The following is a 12,491-nucleotide window of genomic DNA, read 5'->3' as shown; positions in this document are numbered from 1 at the left end:
ACAAAGCTGCACGTCTCCTTCTGCAAACTAAACAGTTTTATTACATAAATTACATAAATGGGGATAAGGCCAACCGATTCCTCGCTGCCATCGCCCAACTAAAACGTCAGGATGGGGACCTAGTGAGAGGGGAAAAAGAAATAGAGGAAGTCATGTACTCATACTACACGGCCAACCTGAAGGGGGACAACTTGGAGAGGGAAGTGCAAGTAGCACTCCTGGGCCAGGTGTCTCTCCCACAGATTAGTGAATCAGACAGACAAATGTTGGAGGCACCCGTATCTGAGGAAGAAGTGGGAGAGGTCATAAGGACATTGAAGGGACATACATTTCCAGGCCTGGATGGGCTAAGCAATGCATATTATAAGACATTTTAGTCTATCCTGGTGGGCCCCCTAACAAGACTATTTAACCATATTCGGGAAACAGGGCAGGCCTCGCGGGTCAGGGGCCCAGCTACCACGGTATTATTGTTGAAACCGCACAGGGCCCCCTAGAATGCGCTAGCTATCACCCGATTTCATTATTGAATGGGGATGCAAAAATGTATTCCACGGTCCTGGTCCGGAGGCTAGCAAATGTCCTCCCAAACTTAATTCCACCCGGATCAGGCAGGATTTGTGAAAGGGCGGCATACCCATGATAACATTCGTAGAGCATAGACACCATAGATTGGGGATGAAAGACAGGTCAGCGGTTCTCGGTGCTGGCATTGGATGCCTCTAGAGCCTTTGATAGCTTACACTGGGGATTTCTACAGCTGACTCTTGAAAAATTTGGGTGCGGGCCAATCTTTACTCGTATTGTACTGGCTAACTATGGGAACCCATCCACTGGGCTAATGATTTATGGGCAGCTCACAGACAGTATCCCCATCCGGAAGGGCACGAGACAGGGGTGTCCACTGTCACCATTGATTTTCGCAATGGCCATGGAGCCCATGGTGCGGAGGGTCTGCGATTAGCCGGGAATACGAGGAGTGGAGGTGGGCGCTAGCGGATCTCAAAACGTAGCTCTCTTTATGCGGATGGTGCCCTCATGTTCCTGAGGGACACAACAAATTCACTACCAAAGGCCATAGAGCTGCTGGACAGGTTTGCAAGGGTTTCGGGGTTCTACATTAACTACCCCAAATCCAAGGCACTTAACATAACCGAGATCCCGTAGCATGTATCTGAATGGGTAAACTGGTATCCTTTGAAGTGGGAACAGAAAGCTGTGAAATACTTGGGAGTATACCTGACGCCCACTTACGAGAGGCTTTATGGGGCCAATATCCCGGATCTGTTGAAAACATTGATTGGAGTTCTTAAACGATGGGACATGCAGGAGTTATCATGGCTCGCACGCATAATATCAGTCAAGATGAACCTACTCCGTAGGTTTTTGTACGTGACGGGAGCCCTCCCAATATGCATCCTGGGCCCAGCAATTAAACATTTCCAGAAAGAAGTTATGTCTTCCATTTGGAGAGGAACAAAGCAAGGGCTCCCAGGAAAGTCCTATTTAGACCACATGCTCTGCGGGTGCTGGGGGTACCAGAATTTCGCAGGTATTTATGGGCAGCACAGGTAGCACCTATGTTGCAATGCACACCCAGAGAAAACCAGAATCGATGGGTGGCCCTTGAAAAAGAGGCAACTAAGACACCTCTTGGGAGTCTGGGATTCCGCAAGGCATAGAGGCAAAGGAGGCACACTACTGGAAACGACCAAGGCCACCCTATGGTATTGGGATAAGGCATTGCGGGGGAAAAGGGTGAAGGTGGGGGGAGGCCCTCTTGCGCCGGTGGCCCATAATCAAAGCGTCACACCAACGATGCGGCCCGACTTCTGAGCATACTGGGGAGGAGGGGAACAGGCCTTGGCATTGGGGGAACTCTACACGGAGGGGTCACCCCTAACTTTTGAAGGTTGTAAAGACAAATTTCACATTCCTGAGAGGGAACGCTTACATTATATCCAACTTCGACACTGGATTACCAACACACAGGTTCGGGAGGGAGCGACCCAGGACCCAATAGGTCTGGAACTCACTATAAAGGAGGGGAGGTTGGAAAAAGGAGTGTCGAGATTGTACCGGCTGAGGGGGGAGGTGGACCCGGAAGAAATCCTACCGTACATGCAGAAATGGGAAGTAGATGTGGCAAAACCAACCTCCGGGGAGTCATGGAGTCGCATATGGCACTGAGCCAAAAGCTCCAAATGTGCCTCAATTAAAGAGGCGGCATATAAGCTCTGTCTGTGGTGGTATATGACACCACAACGTATGCATTCCATAATTCCAGACTACCCCACGGCATGTTGGAGCGGGTGTGGACAACCTGGGGACCTAATCCACATGTGGTGGACTTGCCCATTGGTGGAGACTTACTGGAAGGAGATCTTGAGCCATATCAAGGAGATAACCGGGACACAACTGCCCTTTGATCCGGTAGTGGTCCTACTGGGCGAGGCTGTTGAAGGGAGCTATGCGAACACTGGAAGCAGGGCGGCCTTTACCGCACACATGTTGAGCTCAGCCAGAATCACCTTGGCGCAGGCATGGAAAAATAAGCAGAGGCTGGTAGTGGCCATGTGGTGGGTGATACTTTGGGGAGTGATGGCCATGGAAAAGGTGACAGCAATGGCATATGGGTCCTACTCAAAGTACCTGATCATCTGGATGCCACTTCACGAGTTCATGGATGACAGGGAACAAATGTACTTTAAGCCTAAATTACTCCGCAGGGTTCCCATTATTTAGTTTGGTGAGCCGAGGGGACGGCCCGGCTCTGGGGAGTCCTAGGTGTGTCGGACAGAGACACTATGCCTCACCCAAACGTTGAAATGCTGAATGTTGCAGTGGCGGGGGGAGGAAGGGAGGAGAGAGGGCGGGAGTTATTATAGTTATTAGAGTTAAAACTCATGAGCGGATAGAACACAGAGAGGGGGAGGGACAATGGAGGAAGACAAAGACGGTGTTACAATTTGTTGCTCCCCATATCTTTTTCTGTAACTTGTGGTCCTGAGAAATAAATAAAAAATATAATAAAAAAAAGAAATGCCAGAAAACCCCTCAGGGGAGACTAGAGGGGAATACAGGGCGGTCAGAGGGCAACTTGAAACACTACAAACTAGCAGAGCAGAGAGGTCCCTTATACACCTCAAACAGAAGTACTATATTAAGGCAAATAAAGAGAAAAGACTGTTGGCAAGAATGCTAAGGAAAGAGGAAAAGGAAAGAACTATCCTAAAAATTAAGAACAGACCTTAAATCAATTAAGAGGAAATTTGAGAAATATTATGGAGAAGTCTACAAAACGAAAGACCCAGATTTATTTATTTATTTGAATTTGTATAGCACACATTGGCACGGAGGCATCGTGGCACTGTTACAACATGCTCACTTGGTACATGATTACATTACAACACAGCTAGGTAAATTCATTTAGTTACATACAGTCAACATATATAAGAGCGGTGGAAGGACGGGTTAGTTAAATAGAGTGGTTTTCAGCAGTTTGCGGAACGCAGTGTAGGATTTTTCGTCTCTTAGTACAGTGGGTAGTGCGTTCCAGCTTTTGGGTGCTAGGTGTTGAAAGCTGGACCTGCCGGCTTTGCTTCATTTGAAAGTGGGTACATAAATCTGGTTGGCCAAATGAGATCTGGTGGGTCTGGTGTACGAGTTGACAGTTTTTGGTAGAGAGCAAAGGTTTAACTGAGTTGGTTACCTTAGTGATGAGCGGGGCGGATGTGGCTATGGCATTGACCTTACGTGACATTGACAGAGTTGAGTCAAGGCATATTTCTAAGGTTTTTACTGCTGAGGATACAGTGACGGTGGAGTTGTCAATATTAAAGCTTTTGTATTGTGGTGGGAGTTTGTTGAGAGTTTCCTTGGTGCCTACTAGGAGGATCTCTGTTTTGTCTCAGTTTAAACAGAGGCCGTTGGCTGCCGTCCAAGTTTGGATGGCTTTGTAGATCTTGGTTAGCGCTGCAGCATCTTGTTCATAGATGCCAGTTAGGGGGAGTAGAACTTGGGTGTCGTTGGCATAGTTGGTGTAGGCTATGTCGCGACGATCCAAGTCATTGAAGAGTGGAAGGGTGAATATGTTGTACAGAGTAGGGGCTGTGCATGAGCCCTGTGGGACTGCACAGTGGATGATGGTCGGTGTAGTGAAGGCGGAGTCTGAGAAGACTTTCATGAGTCGAGCCTTGAGGAAGGAGGTAACCCAAGAGATGGCTTGAGGAGAGAAGTGGGCTTCATTTTTTAGTTGCAATCCTAGGATGTCGTGGTTGACCAGGTCGAAGGCAGCGGACAGATCTAATAGGAGCAGAAGTGCCGGTTTGCCTTTGTCCATGATATCGTTGAGTTGGATTTTGAGATCGAGTAGGGCTGACTCAGTCCTGGGTCCTGGACGGAAGCCTAATTGTCTTTTTCCTAGAAGGTGATTTTCTTCCAAGTATTGCTGGATTTGCGTGTAGGCAACTTTATCCAGGATCTTGAGCAGGAAGGGGACGGTGGTGATGGGTCTGTAGTTATTGGCATTTTCTGGGTCTAGGGTGTTTTTATTTAGAAGTGGGTGCACCCAGGCTTCTTTTATGCTATCTGCGACTGAGTTAGAGTTGAAGGAGGGATTGATAAATGACTTGAGAAATGGTGCAAGTGTTTCTACACAGTCTTCAACTAGTTTAGTGAGGCAAGCATCGCCTTTGCAGTTGGAAGGCTTGATTGATGAGGAGGGCCAGGCAGAATACCTGGATAACTGCAAGTTTACCGGAGATAACGTCCCAAGAAAGGGAGGAACTAGAGAAGGAGATATTTAGAGAAGAGATGTACACGGCAATCTCTGCACTCCCCATAAATAAAGCCCTGGACCCTGATGGCTTCACGTCAGAATTTTATAAGACATATAAGAAGATCTTGGCCCCATGCCTGGCCTCCCTATACAACAACTTTGTGGGAGGGGGAGGGATATCACCCTCAATGGAGGAAGCGAAAGTGGTACTATTGCCTAAGCCATGGAAGGATCATACAACATGCGTCGGATACAGGCCGATTGCACTTATTAACCTAGACACAAACATTTATACTAAGATCCTGGCCAACCGATTAAAACCTCTACTCCCTAGACTAGTAGACGCGGATCAATCGGGATTTATGCGTGGGAGGCAAACTCATGATAACACCAGGAGGATTGCCCATATCATAGAGAAGGTTAATAAATCAAGTACCGCGGCCCTAGTGGTCGCGTTGGATACATAAAAAGCTTTAGATAGAGTGGAGTGGAGGTTTCTCTTCCTCACCATGCGCAAAATGGGATTCTGAGAGGTAAAACAGGGATGTCCCTTGTTCCCATTATTATTCACGATCCACCTAGAACCTCTCCTGAGTACAATCAGAACTATCTAAAACATAGAGGGGGTGCATTTTGGGGGCAGGGTACATAAAGTGGCAGCAATCGCAGACGATATGCTGTTAACTCTCTCAAAACCTGAGAAATCCTTAAATGCAGTAGATAAGGCTCTGGCAAACTTTGGGAAGGTAGCCGGATCGAAAATAAACAGGAACAAATCGGAGGTACTGAGTCTACAATTACCAGCAGGAAGGGAGGGGTGATAAAAGCTGGTTCAGCATACTCGTGGGCCCCGAATAAAATAAGATATCTGGGAATCTATATCACAAAAACTGTTGACCAACTGTTCGAGGCTAACTATCCCCCTCTGATGGAGGTCGTCAAGAATATGTTCCACAGTTGGAGCCCCTTAACCATATCGTGGATGGCGAGGAGAAATGTCCTGAGAATGGCAGTACTACCAAAACTACTATATGCATTTTTGGCAATCCCCACTAAAGTACTGGTGCCCTTTTTCTGAAAAATACACAAACACACGCAGGCCTTTATTTGGGCGCAGAAGAAGCCAAGAATCTCACAGAAACTGATGATGCAACTTAGGGACAAAGGGGGAATGGGAGAACCCGACCTTATAGCATATTATCGGGCAGCTCAAATCAGAGTATTGAGGGATTGGGCAAAGGAGGACAGAGGGGAAAGTGGAGGGAAATGGATAGAGTGGTTGTGGGTACAGATCTGGAAAAGGTGCATAGACTACCCCGGGAGAGCAGACCCTGTAACATGCATTTTAGTGACATTGAATCCTTGGTAGGGCAAACGTGGGACGATGTGGCAAAACGGTCCAAAACCACAACATTCCCATTGCCACTTACCCCGATCTTCAAGAACCTGCAATTCATGCCAGGGTGGGCTGGGACAGACTTTGACAAATGGAAGGAAGGGGGATGTCAGATGCTAAGGGATCTGTATGAAGGTGAGGAGGTAAAATCCTTTCTCCAATGTAAAAGTGAATTTGGATGGGAAGACGGGGAAAGATTTCATTACGCCCAACTGAGACACTAAGCCCAAAATCCCAAAGTAAAGGAGGCAGCAACACACAAACTAACCCTGTTCGAGAACTTTGTATCCACTAATGCAGGGGACAGACACCTAGTAGGGGCACTATACAGATTGATCAAAGAAGGAGAGGAATCAGGGGAAAGACGGTTCATGAGCAACTGGGAAAAGGAAGTTAAAAATCAACATGGAGCAATGGCTAAGCCTGAGGGCAAATATACCCAAAAATGAAATACCAAAATTGGCTAAAGAGTCATGAAATCATAATGGAACAACAAGACGCAGAGGCTATGTTGAAAAGCATGGCTCAAAAAAACTCAAGAGACTTTTGGATTTATATTAACAACACAGAATTGCCCCAACAATCCAGTCAATGCAACATGGTGATAGATGAAAATTGGATTGATCACTATACAAATTTATTCAAGAATCAAGAACCGACCAAAGCTCTGCAAGATCAGTGCTCAAAATGCTGGAATTTTGATATCACCATAGATGATATCAAGGACATCAAGAGAATTAGTGCGTCTAGAGCTCCTGGCCCTGACGGATTAACAAATCAGATGCTAAAGCAAAACCCAGAAGAGTGGGCTAACTTTATGTAAGAACATACAACAAGAAGGCATCATACCAACGTCATGGAAGAGTGCTATTATTATGCTAGTATTTTAAAAAGGCATTAGATCAGCCCCCACCAACTACCGACCCATAGCACTCTTAGACGTGGTGGGTAAGATTTTCGCCACCCAACTACTAAGCCACTTAACAACTTGGATCAAATCGGCAGGAATATCAGACATCTGCCAAACAGGCTTTGCAAAAGGCGTAGGGTGTGGGCTGAATCTCCTAATGCTTAACCTGATAAAAATGGAAACCATCAAGAAGGGGAAAAACACCTCGCATTTGTGGATCTGGCTCATGCCTTCGACTCAGTAAATATAGATTTACTATGGACGAAATTGACAAAGTGGAAATGCCCACCAAATCTAATGACGGCAATCAAAGAATTATATTCCGACACACAAATCAAAATCTGCATGGATCAAAAAGGATCTTTATCAGTTCTGATAAAAACATATTGAGGAGTTAAACAGGGGTGTCCCTTAGGATCAACACTGTTTAACCTGTTTATAGCTGATGTGGCAATGGTGGTAGGAGACATTCAATCCTTTCCTCCTAAAATGAATGGGAATCAAGTAAGTTGGATGCTTTATGCAGATGACGTTGTGCTTCTGGATGCAACTCCAATTGGCCTGCAGCACAAACTGTCAGCTTTAAAAATATATACTGACTAACGGTCTTGAAATAAATGCAGCAAAAACAGAGATCCTGGTCATAAAAAATCTTAAAGGATCCAAAAGGAACTATAAATAAAAATTATGTTGGAAGCTTGGTCGAGACCGGATAAAATGCATAAAACAGGCACAATATCTGGGAGTATTAATAAACTCCAACATTAATGATGAACCCATGGTCCAAATGATCAAAACAAAATGCAAAGCATTAGCTGCCCAAGGTGTAGTCATACAAAGGAAGTTCGGCAAATTCACCATGAAACCCATCATCAATTTCTTTAGAGCCAAAGTTATACCGGTCTTGATCCATGGTGCCGAAGCAATTCTGGGTTGTCCATATACGACATGGGCGCAGTGTAAAAATATTTTCTGGAAAAAAATCCTTTAGCTCCCCAAAGGCAGGTTTAACATCAATTAATGCAAGAGTCATCTGGAATACATTGGCCTTATACAGCAAAGTGACCAATTAGAATTGTCTTCCTCAGTTCCAAATCTTGAATAAATCGAACGCAGTTAAAAATCAATCAATACTGGACACTTGGAAGCAATCTTGCGAGACGACTCTTACACAATTAAACAGCAACAAAGAATTCTTGATAAACAATCCGAATGCTGTTAAAAGGAAACTATGGGAGCAGGATTGGATAGAAACAGTAGAACAAAGAGCCCAGCATAGATGTATGCAACAGAGCGCACCGGAATCCAGGGCTTTGAACAAGCTGCCCAAATATATGGAAAAGTTTCCCTGTAAACGCTTGAGAACAATATTCTTGAAGTTCCGTCTAAATCTTTTCCATACTAAAGAAGTGTTGAATTGGAGAAAAGCAAAAGACGCAATGGCAGACACCAGATGTCGATTTTGTGAAGATGGAAAAGAAACGTTAAAACACTTAGGCCCTCATTACAAGTCAGGCGTTAAGGGTTTAACGGCGCCGTCGGCGCCGTTAACCCTTAACGCCTGATTCACACTTTAACGCCTGCTTTTTGCAGGCGTTAAAGTCCAAGGCGCTAAGCGACCTTGGTGCTAATTACAGCAGCGTAATTTACGGTGCCGTAATTAGCGCCTTCCCCATCCCCATTATGCCCTATGGGGCAAAAATGGGAATGGGGAAGGGCAAATGGTGAATGGGGAATTACCGCCCCACTCACCTTGGAATGGGGCGGTAATTCCGCCATCCACCATGGCGGAATCCGGCATGGACCATGGTGCTAATAGCACCATGGTCCACCGCCTGCTTTGTAATGAGGGCCATGGTGAATGGGGAATTACCGCCCCACTCCCCTTGGAATGGGGCGGTAATTCCGCCATCCACCATGGCGGAATCCGGCATAGACCATGGTGCTAATAGCACCACGGTCCACCGCCTGACTTGTAATGAGGGCCTTAGTGTTATTCTGTAGAGAGCTCAGAATATTGAGAACTAAACATCTAGGGTCTGAACTTGCAAAAACATCATCCCTTAATGGAGAAGATTGGTGGTCGGCATTGTCGGAAGGAGCCGACAATAAACAAACATTTGCCTTGACATTTTACCTCGACAAATTAAATAAAGAACTGTTACATTAAAAACACTTAACATGAAACAACGTGACAAATTAGAACTTTAGTTGAAAGAACTTAATTATATGTGTATATGAACTTTGTGTGAAAAAAAAGTTTTTCTCTTTTTTTTTAAAGGTATGTAATAAACTGTACTAAAATAAAATAAAATAAAAAATAATAAAAAATATACCCAAATTGGCAAGGTCGCTGCAAATTCAGGAAATCTGGCCAAAAATGATGTATCAATGGCACCTGACTCCTAGTAGACTGTCCAAAATCTACCAAACATTATCCAAAAAATGTTGGAGGGGGTGCAGGGTAGGAAGGATCTTGAGGACACATATGGTGGCAATGCCCATCAATCGAACCATTTTGGGGTATGATTCAAGAAGCGATGAAAGACATGCTGGGTATAGAAAAGAAGGCAAACTAGGGGCTTTTTTATAATGGGTTTGGATGGGGGGCTAGGAAAATTGCCCACGAAAGCCCAGCGGAAAATATATGTAAATATGATGATGGCCGCAAATGGAAAGCAAAAGAGGCACCCACGGAGCACGAATGGGGGAGTAAAATTTGGAACCTGGCAGCAATGGAAAAAGTAACGTATACACTCAGTGGGGGATGCCAGAAATGTCTTTTGGACTGGGATCCGGTGATGGAATTTCTAATGAAGGACTCCAGGAGAGCCTGCTGCCCAAGGAAGATGAACCTGCTGGGACTTGTCTGAACAGCATTCCCCCACTAGAGGCTGGGCAGCAATATCATAGAGAAAGGAGGAAGGGGGAAAGAACTGTCAACAGAGAGTGAGGAAGAGAGAAGACACTGCAAGTATAGGGAAAAATTAAGCAGAAAGAACTCTGAGACAAGAAGGGACAGCGACGATGAAAATTATCTACAGGAGAAAACAGACCAGGACACCAAGATCTGGGAAAGAGGGGAGGGGCGGAAATGGGGGAAGAGCTGAGGGGGGGAGTTCAATGTTTTATAACACATGGCTTATAAGAAATTCCAATAATAAATGTAATGAATAGAAAATGATAATGGTGCAAAGGCAAACTCCACAAGCAAGAATAGAGGGCTCACGAGGGATCCAAGAATAATGCAAATTAGAAAAACACAAAACAAAATTAACACAGCACGATTGCTGAAGTCGATGCCTGTTCACACCTGAATGGTAGTTTAGAGCCCCTGGGATTGATATCCTGTACAGTGGGAGGAAGTGTCTTCCTCCCATGCAAAGTTCACCATCATCCAGCAGTGCTCAATGCACGACCACCTTCAGATCAAAATGGAGACAAATGAAAATCACCGGAGAGCAGGCAGCAGTGGCATCTAGCCCCCATCTGATGTAGTTGATGACATTATCGTACTTGTCAATTAGCAAATATTATGGGATAGGGAAATTAAAAGGACAAATTAAGACTACTTGCATACATCTTCCAATACGACTATAAGTGAAATAGTTGGGAACATACAATATCCTTATAATTTTACAGCAGGTTAATCAGAGAGAAAGCATTTCCAAGACAGCACCTCTGTGAAAAGAGATTATGTAACAGAAGGAGAACATCCTGATATGTTTCCAGATGTCTTCCTAGAGGTCCAGTCCTTCCACGAAGATAGTAAATATGTTTTGATAATTTATAATAGCTACTGGTGATTTTTTTAAAAAGAAGGCCACATGGTGCTAGTTGCACCCTCGGAGCCCCTTTCAGGATACAGGGGGTGTGTCATTCATGAGGGCGCATTGATCACTTCATATGTAGTTTGTTGCTGTACTTGTGAAACCACTATCTGATGTGGGTCACTAATAATTAAATCTGGATTGAGTTATCCAAGTGGGGGGATGCGTGCCATGAATCGCTTAGGTGCCTGACCGATCATTAGTGCGGGTGAAAGAGAGAGCTGATTAATGAAGAGCCTGTAAGGTAGACTCCTCACAGTCTCAGGTGTGCAGGTAGCGTGTTCTAAGGTGAAAAACAATAGTTTGAAGAGACCATATTGTTAATCTCTTGTATCTGGCTGGAGGCATGTAAAGAAGATTTCAGGAGGCCAACTGATATAACTCAAGTACCAGAGCCAGGTAAATTATATAGATGTGAGTTTATTGCCACATCTAAGATAACAAGTAGAGAAAATACCCGGACATCCTTTCCCATCCAGAGCAGCAGCACTAACTGCCAATCTTAGAATCCCCAGACACCTACCAGGTTCCACAGTGACATCACACCCTCATAACAAGACATAGCAAAATCAGGCCCCAAGCACAGATTATGGCACCAACCTTAAGATTCTATGTGGTTGTTAGGACTGAGAAACTTTCAGAGATGTCCTGTTTTACAGTTTAGTGCCATATGGATTAGGCTCTGCATCCTAAATTGGTGACAGGTGTAATGTGACTGCAGCATCTCAGGCCTGCTATCACTCTGCGGTTGTGGTTTGCCACTCCTTGGAGTTGCGAGAGCAGTTTAAAAGGAGTAGTGTGCAGTGGTTACCATTTCTAACACAAGTTGCTTTTTTGAGGAGGTGCAGTGGGAAAAAATTCCTCAAAAGTGTCATAGGCAGAAGAAAAACATTCTTCGTAGTAGCATTTACGCGGAGGGGATAAGCAACGTTCTTCGTGGTAGCATTTAGACGGGAGGGATAAACTGCTGCGAAACGTCCCTGACACGGTATAAACTTTCTAGACTGACATATATTTGAATGGCTTCGCATGGAAATTACAATGAGAGGAAAACACCTTATATTATTGTATTTATAATCCTGAACACGGCAAAACCAATAAATAAACTGCTCCTGAAAGTGCATATTTACTCGGTGCGACTGATATTGAGCCAATCAGCATTAAGAACGCATAAGCACATGTACAAGGCAATGAAATGACATATTTAGCTTTTCAGTAAAGCACCTATTAAGGCTGAGAAGATGAATGCTTAACTGCCATCGAAAGTATGGATGTTCCATGCATGACATTAATGTTTGTACCTTCGAAACCAAAGGGGGTTGGATCACTCTTTATTTCATGCCTCTTTGCCTTCACATCAGGACCAAGTGGACCTGTCAGGGAGAAAGTACAGAAGCAAAGTGATTTACTTGCTCTAGAGCTAAACACCAAAGTATTGCTTTCACTGTGTTCTTGCATGCAACCTGAAAAACATGCCACAGGACTGTGAGTTATTATCGAAAATGTCCTCTGCTGATGCTTTAAACAAGAAATCTGTAAAAGAGATTCCAAAACAAACGAATGAATAAACATTAA

The 12,491-nt window shown here is 44.6% G+C and overlaps 1 protein-coding gene across 9 annotated transcripts in view; it reads right to left on the bottom strand.

The window, feature by feature from the left end:
* Positions 1 to 12,491, bottom strand: part of MCF2L2 (MCF.2 cell line derived transforming sequence-like 2) — a 3,251,461-nt gene that overhangs the window by 208,194 nt on the left and 3,030,776 nt on the right. For all 9 annotated transcript variants that reach the window (XM_069618639.1, XM_069618638.1, XM_069618642.1 and 6 more), the window contains one exon: positions 12,218 to 12,289. In XM_069618639.1, coding sequence (XP_069474740.1) covers positions 12,218 to 12,289 — 72 coding nt within the window. The remainder of the gene's footprint in view (positions 1 to 12,217; positions 12,290 to 12,491) is intronic.

Source organism: Ambystoma mexicanum, chromosome 10 (genome assembly GCF_040938575.1).
Source record: "Ambystoma mexicanum isolate Mex_15411 chromosome 10, UKY_AmexF1_1, whole genome shotgun sequence".
Classification (NCBI taxonomy): Eukaryota; Metazoa; Chordata; class Amphibia; order Caudata; family Ambystomatidae; genus Ambystoma; species Ambystoma mexicanum.
Note: the sequence above shows the minus strand (reverse complement) of the source record. Positions and strands in the feature narration are given on the sequence as shown.